Source organism: Lutzomyia longipalpis, chromosome 2, assembly GCF_024334085.1.
Source record: "Lutzomyia longipalpis isolate SR_M1_2022 chromosome 2, ASM2433408v1".
Lineage (NCBI taxonomy): Eukaryota > Metazoa > Arthropoda > Insecta > Diptera > Psychodidae > Lutzomyia > Lutzomyia longipalpis.
This window is the reverse complement of record NC_074708.1, coordinates 8,098,054-8,116,202: the sequence shown is the minus strand read 5'-3', so window position 1 is coordinate 8,116,202 and position 18,149 is coordinate 8,098,054. Positions and strand designations below refer to the sequence as shown.

Below are 18,149 nucleotides of genomic sequence, written 5' to 3'. Positions count from 1 at the left end.
TGTTTGCTTTCTTTGGGTGATAGTTTAAGACATAATAGATGGAAGATAAAATAAACTTCAAGATGTTACACAAAATATTATTTATTTTTAATAAATAAAAAAAACTATATATGTACATTTTTAGTTTCTATATAGATCCCCATATTGTTTGTAAAACAAAGCATTTTGTTGGGCGATTTTTTCCCTTGTTCACAACCATTTTTTTTAAATTAAAAATCTCTACCAAATTCGTTGGAATTTAGCGTTAGACTTAGCTAGAAAACGCAATTACACACTAACTATTGTAAATAGCTACTTTCTTTGGTCAATAAATAAGTCTTTTATTTCACAAAAAAAATACCATAAACTGCTCCGAGTTAAATAGAACAGTTTATGCATGAAAAAAAGTGGAAAATTATTTTTTTCTTTTCTCTCTATTCGTCAGTTGTAAGATTTTTTTTTTGTATTATATGAAATATCTTTTCAGATTTTGACATTTTATTTCTTTCTTTAATCGTTTTTTTAAAAGAAAATTACTTTTCCAATGCTCTTTAAAGATTTTTTTTTATTTCTGGAACATCAAATGATTTATTTCCTTTTTATATAACGACAAAAAAACGATTCAAAAACATCAACTGTCAAAAACTTTTAGGTTTTAAGAAAAGAAAATAAAAGATTTTTGACAGAATCAATTCTAGTCTAAAAATTTTTTTTTATCTTCAAGTTTTTTTTTGGAATGAAAAATGCATATTTTTTGGCACAAAGTAATACCTAAATTTATTTCATTCAAACTCTCTTGGGTAACTCTTTAAATTTCATTTTATTGAACTTCCGGCAATTTTTTTGTTGAGTCACTCAAGAAGAGTTTTTTGTCCGAACATTTATATAAAATGACAAATTTTACAAAGAAAATTTCTTTTCGAAAATTTGGATATGCATTAATACTGCTTTGGTTCCACAATTATAAATTATTCTTCATGAGAAATTTACATTTAGGAAGAACACTTAAGTAGTAAATAATAAATTGTTAACACTAAATAACTACAAAATTATTTTGTAATTATTCGATTTTTAATTTTCTCATTTTTTTTTCAAAGTTTTTTGTTTTGTAACATTTAAAACTAATTCTTATCAAAAATTATGAATCTATTTTCAGAACAGCCATGATCTTTGTCTTGCTTCTAGAACGGATAAATGAAAAAAATAATTTAAAGAATGATTATTAAAAGGATGAATAATTAAGAATAAAAACTTACTGCGTGTTCAATTGAGCAGTACGAGACACAAAGGCAAACTTCACAGACCATTTTTGTTGAAACAATCAAGTCCTGACTCAGGCACATTGTGCAAATTTTCATGGTATTCTTTATCTGTAAATAAAAATAAATTAAAGATTTTTTTTTTAATTTAAATTAAAGAAAATAGTTAAAAAGATTTTTTTGTACGAATAGACAATAATAAAAAACTGCTTTGCATTCCATAGAAGATAGAGTGAAGTGATATTTCGTCTTTAACCTTTGGAGGATTAATATTTCTAACCGCAAAACTTTCACTTTAATATTCTCTCAAATAGAAAATGTTTTTCCAAGTTTTCTTTCGAAGAACCTTCGCGGTGATCAGCAAAATCCTCCAAGGGTTAAAATGGAGCAAACCAGATAAAAGAGGAATTTGAATTTTAAGCGGATAAGCGTCTTCCAACCTATAAATTAAATCATTGTAAAAGTTGTTCCGTAAGTACGTCAGTGATAGCGTCTTCATTTAACCCTTTAAGGACCGCGATCAATCTAACAAGCTGATTGAACTAAAAATAATTTTTATGGGTTGCTTTGATCTCAAATAAGATATTTTTAGCAAAAAAAAAAAGGTTGAAAGGGGCAATGAATTGAGAACTTTATTTTTCCAATATTCTGAAAGTTAAAAGTTGCCTGAGACGATCCCAGCCTTTACGGCCATATTATGGTGCTATTGAGGAATTCACAAGTCCGAACGAGAAGGCATGCAACGAAGAAATATGTCAGGTTCTCGATTTTACAAACTGATTTCAATTCAAAAGCATAGTATTATCATTAAGACTTTTTTTAACGGATTAAGTTGGCTCCTTTTCGAAGATCGTATTTTCTGGTACTGAATTCCCCTTAAAACAAAAATCCTATGAAGAACCTTAAAATATTTTCTACAAAGCATCATGCTGGGGTTTATCGAAGAAGAACAATTCATCATGCAAATGACTCCTAACACTGAACCAAAGAATACTTTTCACATTAAATATAATAATATAATATAATTACTTTTTTTCAATATGAAAGACTTCAGGAGTTTATAGTAAGTCTTCATTGCAGGTACCCTCATTTCAGGATGTTTACGTTTAACATGAATATAAAGGCCGGTGTACCAGTTATAGGAGACTGTACATTCGGGCGCAGTGCAAGCGAAGATTCTACTTCCAAAACTTCCAAAATGGTTTGCTATATGTTGCATTATGTAGAACTTATCGTTGGATGTTTTGTCACAATAGATGCACTAAAGGGAAATGTTCGGATTAGAATTAAGTCCTTCATCATAAGTTCTATGAACTCACTTTATGTAGTTTTTTACTCATTTCCTTTGTTTTCCATAAATGGTTTGCTCCCTTTCTATGTATCTTTTTGCGCACAGAGGCCTTGAAAGAAAAATTCCAATCGTCAATGTAGCATAACTATGCTTAATAAGGTTTTATGCGGTAAACCATTTAACGATTTATGTACATTTTATATTTTTCCTGATTTGGTATCTTATAAAAACTTGAGATATAAAGTGTCCTACCTTAATTGATGAAAAGTCAATCATAACACGTCCAGTTATTAGAGTTGGTATACCACAACGCGGATGGGTCAGTCTATGCGTTGTAATTTAATTTGTGAGGATGATTAGTAGGCAGTCGATTTTTTTGTAAAATTTGGCAATTTGACAAATTAAAATGCTTATATCTTAAGTACTATTAGACCTACAAAAATTTCGTGACTAGTTATGGAAAGGTATTGAAATAAGCTATAATCTGACATATATTTCGATACATTTCAAAGTTACCTCCAGAACACAAAATGGCGGATTTTTGTTCTAACAAAACAGTTTTTTGCACTTTTTGTCCTAAAAGAATGATTTTAGAGGTTTCTGATGTTCGAGAAAGTTATAGAGTTTTGCAAAACCTTTAATTTGATACCAAATGGAGCAAAATCGGACAAACCGTTCAAGAGATATGGCTATTAGAACTTTTCAAATGGCCATATCTTCTAAACCGTGACATAGATTTTCTTCATTTTCGGACTGGTGAAAGATATTGAGTCACGCTACAATATATCAAAATTTAAAGGAAATCTATAACAGATGTTCGGAGATATTGCCCCTTAAAGTTAGGCAATTTTTGTTTTTGATTTTAGCGCCTCTTGCGGTCATTTTTGGAACTTGAAATGTTCTAAAAAGTTGTAGGGCTTCTCAATACCTTTAATTTGATACCAAGATGGTCAAAATCGGTCAAGCCGTTCTCGAGTTATATCGAAAAAACACTTTTTGCTTTAGGCCGCCATATTTGCTAAACCGCTTGACCGATTTTCAAGTATGATTTGTTGATGAAAACATCTCACTGAGCTCTACAACATACTAAAATTTCAGACCTCTATCTATAAGGGAAGTGGTTGACAGTATTTCAAAATGGCGGACGGCGGCCATTTTGGATTCTAAAAATGCTAAAAAATGAAATTTTACACCAACATTTCTATAGAAAACTTCAAACCCGTAGTCTCTACCTCTTACCGTTCTCGAGTTATAAGGCAAAGTGTGGGCCAGAGGCCGGCCGGAACATTTTTTTCCACCACCATTTTCGTAATGTGGGATGTCTAAAACGTGCTCATACTAAGTTTGAGCCCGATCTGAGGTGGTCGGTTTTTCCGACAATTACAATACTTGGTATGCCACGATTGTGGTATACCAACTAATAATAAACGGAAAAGCGAAAAATTAATCAATCAGATTTCTCAAATATCTGGTTCATTTGTGACACAGGCAATTTTTTTAAAATAATGTCAAATGTGAAATTTAAACGAAATTAAATTCCTTAATTCTCAATTTTATAGCAAATTGAGAAAACTCATAATTAGACCTACCTTTTGGATTTGCTCCTTTGAAACTACTGGTGACCTCTTTTTGGTATCCGTTAATGACTTCTTTCCTGTTAAATCTTCCTTGTCTTTGGTGTGGACGGCATTATCCGAAGCATCTTGCTGGCAATTTTGAAGGAATTCAATTAAATTGTTCGAAAAAGCCAGTAAAAGGATGCCTTGGAAAAGATTTCGTTGAATTTATACTTACTCCTTTGTTGCATTGAACAATGTCAGGACTTGTGATGCGTTGACCATCATTTGAATCAGTTTTCACTAAAGTGTATGAATCTAAAGACGTCCTTAAGAGACGATAACACTGTGGTGGTGGCATCTTTCCTGCATCCTGAGAATCAGACGAACAGCGTGGTGAAGTTGTGGAAGTCACATTTGCCGGAGAAGTTGAAGCAACTGAAGTAAACTGAAGTTGTTGATTAGACGGACAACTGGATGAAATTACCGAATTCATTTCACTTGTCGACGGCATTTGTTCTGGCTGTGATAGTGGAACCGTTTGGACCACATTTTCAGCTGAAATAGCTGTTCCCAAAGTGTTTAGCTGCTGCTGTATCCGTCCTAGGGCATCATGATCAACCGGAGGCTGTTGGAATGAAGAGGAGTTGTTGTTGTAAAGCAGTTTTCATCGTTAGCTAATTGACTCAAAGGTACCTGAGTCGTAGATGGACGAACCGAAGGACCTATTGGCTGATTTTGCAATGTTGACTCTTCAACTGGAAGATTTTGACAAAGCTGCTTTGGAGGAGTCTCAGTAGATGACGTGGAAGTACGACGCTTTGACGGAGTATTATTAGAAGAATTCTTGGATTCCCTACGTTTTCGTGATTGTGGCTGCTGTGAAGACGAAATCTGTCATAAAACATTAAACGATAAAAATGGTAAAGGGTCTGCTAATCTACCTTGTTCATTGGAGACGTCGGTTGCGTTTGTGATTGATACACCGGAGGAGGTCCCTGTTGTTGGAGCGTTGGAAACATCTGAAGCATCTGTGCATTGTAAGACGATTGCTGCGGTGGATAAGCAAGCAACGGCGGAGGAAGCATCTGCAACTGATTCGGCGCATTAATCTGTGGCACATCATATGGAAGGCTCTGAGGCCACGGATTCCTTTGCGAACTAGCTAACAGCATGCCAGGTGCAGCAGGTGAAGGATTTTGTATCATGATTAATGGATCCAGTGCCTGAATTGATGTTTGTAGCGTTGCTGCTGAAACTTGAGGCAATGTTGGAAATTGAAGCTGCTGCCCTTGACTGCGTTGGAAGTACTGATGTAGTGGAACATTCGTGGGGCATATTTGTTGCATCTCTGGCAAGTGCGGCATTCGGTAGATCTGATTATTCATCAGCATTCTGTTGATATTTTGCTGTTGAACCTGTTGAACATTCGATACAGGCTGATATTCTGCAAAGGCGACATTGGGATGCGCATTAACTGATGTCGGTAGCAAATCTTGCCGCACTTTTATGGCAGCAATGTTACTTCCGTTACTTTCCAATCTTTGATCTTCAACACTTTCTGACGTCTGAGCTTCAACAGTTCCTGACGCCTGAGCTTCTACACCGCCTAACGCCAGAGCTTCAATTGTCTCTAACACGTCAGCTTCTTCACCCATTGAGTCTACAGTTCTCTCATTTTCAGACGGAGAATAATCGAAGAGTTCTTTCATAAGATGAGCACTCAGTGAATCCACTGGGATCTCAGTCATAGGTTTCTCCGGAGCTTCATCGGAACTATTGGCCGTCTGATTAGTCAATTCATCAGGTGCTAAGTCTCCATAGACTGGACTTTTCAGAGGCAACTCAGTCTTTTGCACATCGGACTCAGTACGATTGACTTCCCTTTCCAACCCTTTGAGTGCCTCTCCTACGAAATCTTCAATCCACTCAGCAGTTGAACCACCGTCCGAATTAACGTACTTTTCAATGAGTCCACAAAGTTCCTTTACATTCAGCTCTGCTAGTTCCTTAGCAAGAGCGGCTTTCGCCTTTGTAACAACCAACATCTTGTTAATACTAAGAAGAGGCCCAATTTGAGTATCACCCATTGTAAGTCCTTCATCTTTCAGGAATGCCTCTTGTTGAAGGATACTCAGGTACAGAGCTGCGTATCTCACGAATTTATTATCTTTGTGAATAATTTCCTTGTTGGGTTCATCTTTATTGAGACAACTTAAATCGCTCATGGATACCTTTGATGCCACAGATGTACTAGGTTCGCTAGGTTCCATCGCAAAATGCACCTGAGTCCCTCTTGTAACCGTTTCAATCTTCTTTGTCTGAATCCCACATTCGAATGTTTTCGGTGGCGGGGAAGTTTCAGTTGAAGCATTTCTGGTTGATATTTCCGTTTGGACTTCTACGGACGAAACAGCTACTTGCTTCTTCTTCTTCTTTTCAGGAGAACTGAGCTGAGATGTTAAAGGTAAACTAGGGGTTATGTCGTCGTAAGTCAGAAAATCAATTTCTGACTCTGATATACTACTCAGCGAAGGTGTGCCTAAATCATTTTCTTTCTCCTGTTTCACTGAATCTGGCTTAATATCACTTGATGTTGGTAAATATTGTTTTTCACTCATCCACTTCAGCACGAAATTTAATTTGTCCTGTTGGCTCACATTGGTGTCTTTAACAAAAGATTCCTTTTTAATCGGAACAAATGGCACTGTCTTTTCTGAATCATCGTCACTATCGAGTTCAATCACAACATCATTATTGTCCCCCATTTTAAACACTATTTTTTTTCTTATTCTCTGTTGGCAGTTACTGAAAATTTTAAGGTGGAAATTTTATAAGAAAAATGTTAATTATTTGAGGATTCAAGAGATCTTTAAATACCAAATACATCAGCAAAGAATATGACTGCCTTGAAGGAACATATTCAATGCCTTTTGGGTGCAAAACATTATATAACAAGAAAATCATTGCAACATATATTTGTAAAATCCGTCAAACTTTCGGGAACTTTGCCAGATCACAGATCAAAGTTCCCGTGAGGCGGCAATACCCAATGGGTAATGTTACTGTTTGTTCAGTTTCATTATTATGTTAAAAGTTTTTAACATAATAAGGGATGATTTTTTTTAGGGATGAAATCTGTATAGTGTTGTTGTAGACTTTCGAGAAGTCAGTCCTATCTGACCCATTTTTAACAAGTCTTAAGATCAAACTGAAACCATAAAATGCTGAACTTTGCGTTCAATAAAAATAGGGGCGCTGTTTGTTAATTTTTGGAAATTTGAGGAAAATTTTTTAGGCAAAAACAAATCGGTTACAATTGAATTGAAAAAACCTTTAAACTTCTTAACCACTCATAAAAAAACTTGTTTATTCGTTTTCTTTTTTTAATTTATATTTCATGCCTTTATTCAATTGAAATAAAATGACATTCAAACATCTTCATGCATTTTTCTCTCCAGCGGGGGTAGTTTAGTGTCGGTGGGAGCCGTATGGAAAATCTTGGATGCAATTGAATTTTTATTCAGACGGAAGCGTCGAAACTCTGCTGTTCAATCCAACCGTTAGAGAATTAAAAACAAAACCATTAATTCCAAAATCAGAGAGAACTTTTGATGTTTATTGCATTTTCTTCAGCACCTAAGGGGAACGTGGCCCAATTTGAGCCTCCAAAGCTTCAATTCGGTACCATTTTAGAGCCCATTTCTTGCTCTTTTAAGTCCCATAACTTTCTACATTTAAAGTTTTATCAGTTTTAAGTAATAGCGAATTGAAAAAGGCCTTAGGAGGTCCGAATTGAGCCACGTACCCCTATTCCCTCGCGTTCGCATGAAACATTCGATCTTTTCATCTTATTTTAGCTGTGTTTCTTTCAGACACAGCTTTTGTGTACCGAGCAAAATCGAAAGTCGTCAGATCGGGCTCAAACTTGGGATGAGCACGAATTAGGGTCCCCACATTCCAAAAAACGTATGCGCCAAAAAAATTTTTTTTCCGGCCGGCCGTCCGTAGTACAACGTTAAATTGCAAGAAAACGGTAATAGATAGAGACTTGCGGTAAACGGCAAAGTTTAAATATTGACTGGAAGACGTCCGATTATGAGGTCAAATTCACCCCCCCCCCACCCCTCCGTCCGCCATTTTGGATAACCTCAAAATTTTGTTTTCGCTATATCTCAGCCCCTATTATAGCTAGAGGTCTGAAATTTTGATATGTTGTAGGGGCCATCAAGAGCTTTTCAACAATACCTCATTTTCGAAAATCGGTCAAGCCGTTTAGCCAATATGGCCGCCACAATTTTTCATCGAAAATCGACCATAACTCGAAAACGGCTTGACCGATTTTGATCAACTCGGGGTCAAATGAAAGATCTCAACAAACCCTACAACTTTCTAGAACATCAGAAGTTTCAAAAGTGACCGCTAGAGGGCCAAAAATCAAAAACAAAATTTTCGATGAGTTTTCGATGAATATCTCGAAAACGCCATTATCGATTTGCTTCATTTTTTGATATGTTATAGCTGACCATATTATCTAGCTCCATGCCAAAAATGACGAAAATCTATGTCGCCGTTCTCGAGATATAGCCTTCCAACTTTGACATGTCATATCTCAGGTTCTACTAGTCCAATTTTGATCAACTCAAGCGCAAATGAAAGGTTTTGTGAAACCCTACAAATGTCTAGAACATTGCAACTTCGAGAAATGACCGCGAGAGGCGTTAAAGTCAAAATCAAAATTTTCGAAAATTTCGAACTCGAATATTTCGAAAATGCCATTATCGATTTACTTCATATTTTAATATATTATAGTTGAGGTTAAGACCTTTCCAACGATAGCTCAAACTCGAAAATCTATGGAGCCGTTCCCGAGATATGGCATTTTAAAGATTTCTTGGGGGATGACTTTTCAACTTTTCTCGATTTTGCATGTATTTAAACAAATTCGCGTTCTAGTTTGCTCTCACAAAATTGGTACACTGAAAGAAACACAGCTCCCGTAAGCTTGGTCAGCTTACCCGTACATTTTTATTTTCTGTTGATGCTTTCAGAGAATATTTCTCACAATAAAAAAGTTTTCTTGAAAAACAATTAAATTCATTAAAATTCGATAAATAGAATGTTTCACGTTTGAGTCCACGTATGACACAATAAACGCGAAGGGGTTAATTACTATTAGAGTTTTTATTATATATTTTTTATTTTGAAAAAAAAAAAAAAAGATTTTCTAGCTCTTTTATTTTAATAAAAACTCACAGCCACTGAAGAAAATGCGAAGGGAAATAATTGATAGAATTTCAAAGTAATTAAAGGAGAGCGGGGCAAAAAAGTCACTTAAGGGCTTAGAAAAAGCTCAAAATATTATATTTCCTAGCTTGATAGAAGAAAATAATCTGAGATAGAGTTATAGAAAAAAAAGTTCTAAAAGGATGAACTACCGTAAAATGAGGTGAATAGAATCAGTTTTCAATTTTGAGACGTTATTACTAAAAAATTATTTGAGCTAGACCTATGAAATAAAAGTGAAATTATGGGTCTTCCCTTCTACTTTAAGAATAATATTTCACTTTTACACAGCATGGTGCTCCTTTTCGTTAATTAAAAAAAATAGTCGTGAATTAAAAAAATTTGGCACTACATGAAATCATTCACAGTAGAGAAAAAACGATAAATGCTGTATTTCACATCGGAATCTACCCACTAATAAATAAAATAGTTAGGGAACATTAACCCTTTGAGAATTTCGCTGAAGAAAGTGGTCAATTCGACTTTTTTCGATCGCTATAGAATTAAAATCTATTGAACATTTTTGTTACTTCAAGATCGCCGAAATAAAACTTGGAAAAATATTTTCATTTGAGAGAAAATGAAGGTAAAACTTTTAAGGTTAGAAACCTCGATCCTCCAAGTGTTAAGGGTATTTTAATCTTTTTACGCCAATATAGTGATCGAGCGCTTGCAACTCTTATTGACCCCCTCTACCTCTATACCGAATTTCATCAAGATCGACCCAGCCTTTTCGGAGGAGTTCATGTGCCACAAACAAACAATTCAGCTTTATTAAGATAAATAATATTCTTCAAACACTGAGGCAATTCATGAATAAAATAAATTATTTTCAGGATCAAAATTACAGAGAATATTCCCAAAGAGTTTCCAGCGTAAGAAAAAAAAAGTCAATCATTTGACCACATAATAAATTTTAGAAAAAAAAGCCGTCAAATTTAAGAAATAACACCTTCAACTTAAAAAAAAAAAAGAAACGTTCTTTTTCTTGTAATAAAAATCAACTAAAAATCACAATTTTTATTAGTTTTAAAATACAAGAAAATTATTCTTACACTCCACTTTGGACAAAAAGAAGGAACTCACGTCTAACAGCAATGAAAGTTGTGTTAACACTGATTCTTCCCCAGTTAAGCACAAAGATCTTTTACTCTCGCAACGCCATGAACAACCACTCGCACCATTTGAAGTGAAAAACTCCTTCTATTGGTGGTTGTGGAAGTGATCGTGGCATCGATGACCACACCACACAGTTAGGGGGGAAAAGTGCAGATCATCAAAAAAATGTTTAAATGAGATTATTTTTTTGAATTCTTTACACTCTAAAAAAAATTTGCCAGAAAAAAGACGGAATAAGTACTCTACGAAACTTTATTTATTTTAATAAAATAAATTTTACTAAAGATTAAGAAAAATCCTAAATTTTTAGATTTTTCTTTAGTTTACTGTAAGTTTTTACAAAAGTAGTTATTTTTAAGTAAAGAAGATTATTCAGCTATGGGAATTGCCCTTGGTCGAGAAAACAATTTAAATAACCTTCTTTCTTACGCAAAAAAATTGAAGATAAATTTTTATTTTGCTTGTTTTATTATTTTCCTCAATGTATGAATTTGCATTCAAAAAGAAAATTTTATGAAATTTTAGTAAAATACAAAAAAAAGTAAAAGTTATTTTGCTAAAATAAATATCATAATTAAAAATTGAGTGAAAATTCAATCTATTCAAATTCTAACTATGTTCTGAGTTGAAAGAAATAAGACTGATTTTCCGGTAAAAGTACATTTAAGGAAAATTTAGTAGGAAATTTCCGAGTATTGAAAAAAAAACTCCACGAGGCGGGAATTAAATTTCAGCTGAAATATACAACAAAGAGGGAGGCTAAAATAATTGTCAACTAATCTGCTGATGGGGAATTAATACTGTTTTTGACGCAAGCATTTTGTTATTTTTTTTAATGTAAGACTGAAAGTGAGTTCAGAAAATTGTGCATTATATTGTTCTTGATAAAATATTGATAGAGCAGCATTTTAACATTTTTTAGGTGGTGAGAAAAAGAGGAACATCAAACAATTGCCAAGCAGGGAGAAAAAAGCGCCAAAGTGCCTGCATATGGGTGGCATGTGCTGAAAAAAATTGTAGTGCAGCCAAAGGTGCCATATAGCCAAATTGTTTTACACAAATTCTAGGAAAGGATTCATGCGCTTCAAAAAAAGGTACCTCTTTGGATGTTGTTGAAGTTTGAATTTTAATTTTTTTTTTATTGAGGAAAACTTTCATAAATCCTCCCCTAAAGGAGCTCAGAGGAAACACAGAATTATATACAATTTTATGTGCAAATAGAAGATAAAATGTTTTGAGAATATTTGCTTGTAAAATATTGTAATCTTCTTAAAACATGAACACTTTGAGCTCCATAATTGGAATTTTAATAAAAAGAAATCTGCTGGAAATCATAATGAATTTCTGCTTATTGTGTGAAGAAATTAATGTTAAATTCATTTCAAACTATTATTGATTTTTGAGGTTCATTTTTGAATCTATTTAAAGGGTTAAATTGGGAGTCTTACAACTGAGTATAAGGTGCCACAAACCCATTTAAACTTAATTCTTTTTAGTGATAACAACTAAGTTTTTATTGGTTATATTCTTCTTAAATTACGAACCTTTTTCAATTGAATAAAAATCAAATTAACATGCTAGTTGAGATAATAATCTTAATTCAAAATATTTATGTAGATAGGCATATACAAATGTGCAAGGATTCAATTAGGATTACCTGGTGAGAGCCACCTCATGTAGCTTATTGTAGTAAGAATATTGAGATTTATATCAAATCATCTTGCTTCTATGAGCATAAAGTCTAATTTCATCAAAGTTTCTGTGAATTGCACCATTTTAGCAAATTGGAATTTTCCCACAACAGCTTAAAGTACTTAGAACCTTCTAAGCTCTTCTTGAGTTCGAGTGGGACAACATTCTGTCCTCGTTCAAAAGCTTCTTTTTTCGAAAAATAAAATTTATTATTCGTATGTAGGTATTATATTAAATATAATTGAAATGTGCAAAAGAATTCTATTTTATTATAGCTGCAAGGGCTACCAAAGTTCTGGGGGTTGTTCTAATTAATTTCATGAAATATGAGAAAACCTCAAAAGAATAAAATGAATAAAATGCTTCTGAAGGAAAGCAAATGATAAATTTTTATTAATTCTGATTCAAAATATGAGAGATAAAACTTTTTCTTTGATTTTTAAATTTAAAATTCATTGAAATTTCAACGTAGTTCTATTTATTTATTTCCCCACTTCAGGTAACCACAAAAATGAAGAGGAACTTTTATTTATTTTCTGTGTCATTATGTTCTACCTTTTGGGCAGAACATAATGTTTCTTTGTTCACTCGAAAGTTAGGTTTTAAAGCTCAATTTTAGGATATTTTATATGTATTTATTTCAATGTACGTTGAAATGTTTTTTGGCAAAATTGCTCATTTCAAATTATTTAATTTTCACACTCTGTTTTTCAAGAGAAAAGCTCTTTTTAACACTCAGAGAATTTTGTAGACAAAATGTATTAAATTGTGAATTAAACGAAGTCTTTATTAAACACCACTGGACATAAGGAATAGTCAAACAATTTTGGAAACACTACAGGAACAAAATAGCCAAAATGTGAGAAATTCAAAAGAAAATTTAAGACAAAACTTCCAAAAGTTAAAATATTTGCTTGTCCAATATTTATCTAGATTAAAACCCATTAGGAAAAGGAAGAAAATATATATATAATAAAAAAATTGAAATTTTGCGGAACAGCCCAAAACTGAGTTTTAGTCAATATTTTGTCATTTAACGAGAATTCAAGATTTAAAAAAAATTGTTGTTCCTAAATTAGCTCAAAGATCGCTCTATTGAAATTCCTCGAGTTTTCAACATTATTCAACCGTCCCTTAATATAAATTTAGATAGGACACAGAGGCAAGAGACACAGAAGGACATAAAACTATGTCTTAAATTACTAATCTCAAGAAAAAAAAACCAATGAAGAATTAAAAAAAAAATCACAGGGAAAGAGAGAAACAATAAACAATCTCATGCAAAAGCTTTAATTTTCAACTCACAGCAGGAAAATCGGGAAAATATCTCTGAGTGAGAGTGGAGAAAGTGAAGAGAAAACCACCTGTTTGACGATGCTCACTGCACACAATTTACAAATAGTTCCTTCCTATCCGGATGCGAGTTTTACACTGAATTGCATCATGATGCGCGTGATTATTTATAGGTACACACAGGGCAGGTAAATAAAGGGTTTCGGCGCATCCCTAGATGAGGCATGAGGTGAGATAATTTACTGGAAAATAGCAACAAAGAACATGCAGGATGTTCCAAGCTAACTTTCATTTTCATTCACTTCTCCGATATAAAACTGAATGAGTACCCCTCAAAAGAAACTCTTATCTTTGAAATTACATTTCTTTTGGAAAAGCAAATGCATCGTTTTAGAGCTCAACTAGATCGAGGCAATATCTTATTGAATTTTTCCTCAAAAGAATCAAAAGTCGCAAAGGTTCTATCGGTTCTATAGGGGAGACCGGGGTAAAAATAGTCAATTTGCATAAATCCTTATCTGCAGGATTCCCCAAGGGCAAGAAAATTTCCTCGATAGGTCATTCTTATAGGAAATTTCCTGGCCTACAACTTTGTCTCAGACCACTTTTCTCTATCTCCACGGGAAATATGAGTTTTCGAGCTTTTCCTAAACCCTTCCGCTTCTGACTATTTTTAAACGCGGCGGGTAAATATAGTCACCAGTTGGCTAAATAAAGTCGGTCGAATTTTCCGACATTTCCAATGATTTTCCACCTGAGAGATTGATAGTAGTTGATAGCTAAACTTCTCACCTTTTGATCCGCGACAAGGAATTTCACTTTTATACGCACTAAAACAGAGAATTTTGCGATTTTCTCAAACACGCCATTTTGCAACAAATGAATAGAAAATATGCCAAAAATTTCGATCTCCCATATGATTTACATGGGATGACTAGATCTACCCCAAGGGGTATGTTTTGATTCAAAAAATTGTAGAGAAAAATCATTAAAAGTTATTGAAGAATACACCTTGGCAATGTTTTCTGTAGTAACCCAGCTAGTGAGAAAAATTATCAGATTGGAAAATTGCTGAAGGAAAACTTCGGAAAACGCGTTTTTCTCAATACGCAAAAGTTTGGGAAATGGGCCAAAAAACTATTTTCATTTTTAACTCCTAAAGTACTGATCGGATAACCTCCAAATTACTGTCAAAAATTATAGGTTGGTAGGGCTTTCCACCAGAATTTTTTCCGATTTTTCCGATTAATAACTTCGGAGAAATTGGCATTTGAAAATTCGAAAATGACTATTTTTACCCCGGTCTCCCCTATATGAAATGAAGTTTACCATTGTCAGGTAATTAATTTAACAGGTAAAGAAATTGTTTGCGGAAGGGAAGAAATTACATGAATAAGAATTCAATGAGAATACGTGAAGATGTTGCTGGTTAATAAGGAGAAATAATGGAAAATTTGCAAAAGGAAGTTGCTCATTTGATTTATTTTACATTCAACAGTTGCGGGTACAACTTGGTCAGCGTTTTTAATCGTGAATCTATCAATTTTTGCTCGTATCATCATAATATTGAGCAACGAGGTTACTGACTCGTGAAATTATGGAGGCTAAAGAGAGCTTTACCAGGGAATTTTCAATACATTTATTGTTCTATAAAAATCTATTATTTTAAATCAAATTTCTGTAAATTAATCAATAATTAATCAATCAATAGATTATTCGTTTAAATAGTTGAGTAGCAGTAAAAAGCAATTTGACAAAAAAAATATTACAAAATAAACTTTATTTTATGGAGAAAATACACACCATATTGAAAATTAAGGAACATTTTATAAAACAGGGAAATCAATTATCATTGAATTTGAATCAATTGAGTGTGATTTCATATACTCATCCACAGAAAAGATCTTTCCCTTGAAACAAAAGCGAGAACAGTGGTGACATGAACTCTGAGAAAACTAATTTCTATCGAGGGAAGCTCTATCTCATCTTGAAGGTATTCAGTTCTGAGGAAAATATTTTCCAACAGGATATTAAATGTCTGCACTATTATGCTCAGCAAAAAATTATATTGTCAACTTCAGTAGAATGGATATGGAAGACAATTTAATGCAAATATATTATCGAAGACTAACTAAATTTTTTATAAAAATGCACAGGATGCATTTTATTATAAAAGGAAAAAAGTATTTTCCCAAGAAATTACATCAATATTCAACATCACTGAAACTTTTTATTACTTTTATTACATTCCTTCAATGTAATTTGAATGAAATTCTATTTAAAAGGAGAACTTGAGTAAGACAATTTCTTAAGGAAATATTTTTCTTTTTATAAATCAAATTATTGTTCTTCCTTTTCCTTGTATGGCTATACGTTTGTTTCCCTGATAGTGAAGCCAAAATCATACCCCAATAAGACAGTTTGACTTCTTCAGAGCCTTTTCATTCTTAGCAATTACTTTGCAATTTCCGACCTATTTTGTTTCTTTTGCAATATTGTTTTGTTGCAATTTTCCCGGATAAGGAGCGTTACTCAACGGAAATTATTTAAGGTTATTCGAGTTTTTTTTTTAAGAAAAATTACTTTTCCGTTTTATATTTGAAAATTTTTCTGATTATAATAGAGCAAAAGGGCGCAAAGTGCGAAACGTTTAAATTGTTCCTTCCGTGAGAAATTCATAAATCCGGAATAAGCTCGGTTTTACTTGTGAGATTTTAATTAAATTCCAGAGATACTAAAAAGATTTTTTTGTAAAAATATGAAGCCAATCCGAACTATACAAAAAAGTTCGTCGCCTTGTAAGACCTGGACTTGAACTAAAATCTAGGTCAAGTCCAGGTCCTAGAATATCAGTTTACTAATTTACAGATTGTGGTGTCCTGCATAGGGGCTTTGGTCAACTCCCCCAGTAACCTCCACCCTCGTCCTCACTCAAAAGTACAGAGCACTTTGAGCTAACAGCCACCCGTGACCAAGGCTGAGCTCCAACTAACTCTTTATACTCTCATCATCACACTCTACTATTCTCTCATCTAATTACTCTCTCAGTGCTCTCATACATTCTCTTGTGGATTCTCATATTCTCTCGCCTATTTGAGGGTTTGTAACCTGGGGGTAGAAGACCGTCGCCAAGGGGTGGGGAGCCGTTACAGTAACCGCCAATCTAAGGGTACTCACTCTATGAGCAGGTTAATATTCGCTGGATAGTGAGTCGTTTCTTCATTAAAAAGTGGAAATGATTTTCTTCAAACTAATAATTCTATTGATCTGAAATTATCTGGAAGAAATGAAAGAGCCCCAGATTCCCAAAAAAAGGGCAGAATCCGTTAAAAACAATAAGATTCTTAAGAATGTTAAGGATGTTTTTCTTCGTAGTCAAGTTTAATGATTTTTTCTTTAATTAATTCTTCTTGCCAATATGCTCATTTCACTCACCTATTTGTTGTTAATCACCCTGAAATCTTTATTAATTTATAGTTCTTAAAATTGCAAAATTGGATAAAATTGTTTGATCATAAAAACAAAATTCAGTTTAACGTTGACAGTTTGGAAAAATTTTTCTTTGCCAACTTTCAAGCTAATTTTACACCATATAAAAGTAAATTAAACAAACTAAAGTATCATAAATACCTGGTTGGTAATCTTGTAGTTGCTCTGGAGTAGTATTTGTGCTAAATCAATACTTATTTCTCGCACAAATTACAAAATTTTGGTATCACTTCGAAGAACTTCCATTTGAGAGATTTGTAAAATTCAGCAAGAAAAATTTTGGGGAAATTTTCTCGTCTGCCTTTTGGGCATAAATTGGAGATCTTTCTGCGGAAAAATTGTACAAATGACTGAATAAATGACGGTGGAAAATGTTCCTAAATAAAATTGTGTTTTTTTTTCATTTAATTAAAAAAAAGTTTTTTTCAATTTGTCGTTTTTCGTCGACTAAATCAGCTGTCATCTCAGCATATAAACACATGCGATATGTGATAACTGAACAGACGGTGTGCGAGCGAGAGGGGGTAAGAGTGGGAGCGAGAGGGAATGCTGCCCCTGAAAGTAGACTACCGTTTTTTGGCTTTTTACACTCTGGGAAGTTTTTGAAATTAAATAAAATTGAATTTTCAGCGTTTTTGATGCCAAACGACGCGGAGCGCCCCCCTACGCCCCAAAAACCACACCCGGACGGGAAAATCGCACGGAAAATGCGAGAAAATCGCAGAAAACGGAAAGTGTGAGCGAGAGAAAGCGAAGATTCTGCAGCAATGCGTCTCACTCACACAGCAAAGTTGACAGTGTGGGAGCGAGACGTCATGATGTTTCGAAACTTTCTTTCTCTTTTTCTCCAAGAAATAAAATTAAATAAAATTGAATTTTTCATTTTTTTTGATGCCAAACGACGCGGAGCGCCCCCCTACACCCCAAAACCCGCACCCGGACGGAAAAATCGCCCGGAAAATGCGAGAAAATCGTGAAAAACAGAAAGTGTGAGAGGGCGCTGCACACTACAGAGGAGAAATTCTGACAGCATTGTGGGTTTCGCTCGTACCAGTGCACAATTTTCCGTGATTTTTCCCTGAAAATGCAGGGAATTCGCACAGTGAGTTGTCTCAGTGGACTCAGGGATCAATTCTCCAGACTCTGGTTTGTTTTATTTTCCCGAAAGTTTGCAATTTCTTTGGT

The 18,149-nt window shown here is 33.9% G+C and overlaps 2 protein-coding genes across 11 annotated transcripts in view; one reads left to right on the top strand and one right to left on the bottom strand.

Moving 5' to 3' along the window:
• LOC129789069 (39S ribosomal protein L3, mitochondrial) overlaps nucleotides 1–18,149 on the top strand; it is a 227,469-nt gene that overhangs the window by 208,152 nt on the left and 1,168 nt on the right. The window contains exon 2 of the mRNA XM_055825699.1: nucleotides 18,023–18,110. Coding sequence (XP_055681674.1) covers nucleotides 18,049–18,110 — 62 coding nt within the window. The 5' untranslated portion in view covers nucleotides 18,023–18,048. The remainder of the gene's footprint in view (nucleotides 1–18,022; nucleotides 18,111–18,149) is intronic.
• Nucleotides 522–10,549, bottom strand: LOC129788956 (uncharacterized). 10 transcript variants are annotated; one of them, XM_055825464.1, is made up of 9 exons: nucleotides 10,220–10,328; nucleotides 5,030–6,893; nucleotides 4,782–4,979; nucleotides 4,573–4,713; nucleotides 4,324–4,458; nucleotides 4,119–4,235; nucleotides 2,558–2,638; nucleotides 2,268–2,499; nucleotides 1,236–1,349 (listed from the first exon to the last, which is right to left on the bottom strand). In XM_055825464.1, the coding sequence occupies exons 1-9, from the start codon at nucleotides 10,267–10,269 to the stop codon at nucleotides 1,276–1,278; spliced, it is 2,892 nt and encodes a 963-aa protein (XP_055681439.1). In that variant the 5' UTR covers nucleotides 10,270–10,328; the 3' UTR covers nucleotides 1,236–1,275. The 10 variants fall into 10 exon arrangements, with proteins under 10 accessions (XP_055681443.1, XP_055681440.1, XP_055681444.1 ...); XM_055825463.1 differs by lacking the exon at nucleotides 10,220–10,328 and adding an exon at nucleotides 10,458–10,549 and having other exon boundaries at nucleotides 4,324–4,713; XM_055825462.1 differs by lacking the exon at nucleotides 10,220–10,328 and adding an exon at nucleotides 10,427–10,524 and having other exon boundaries at nucleotides 4,324–4,713.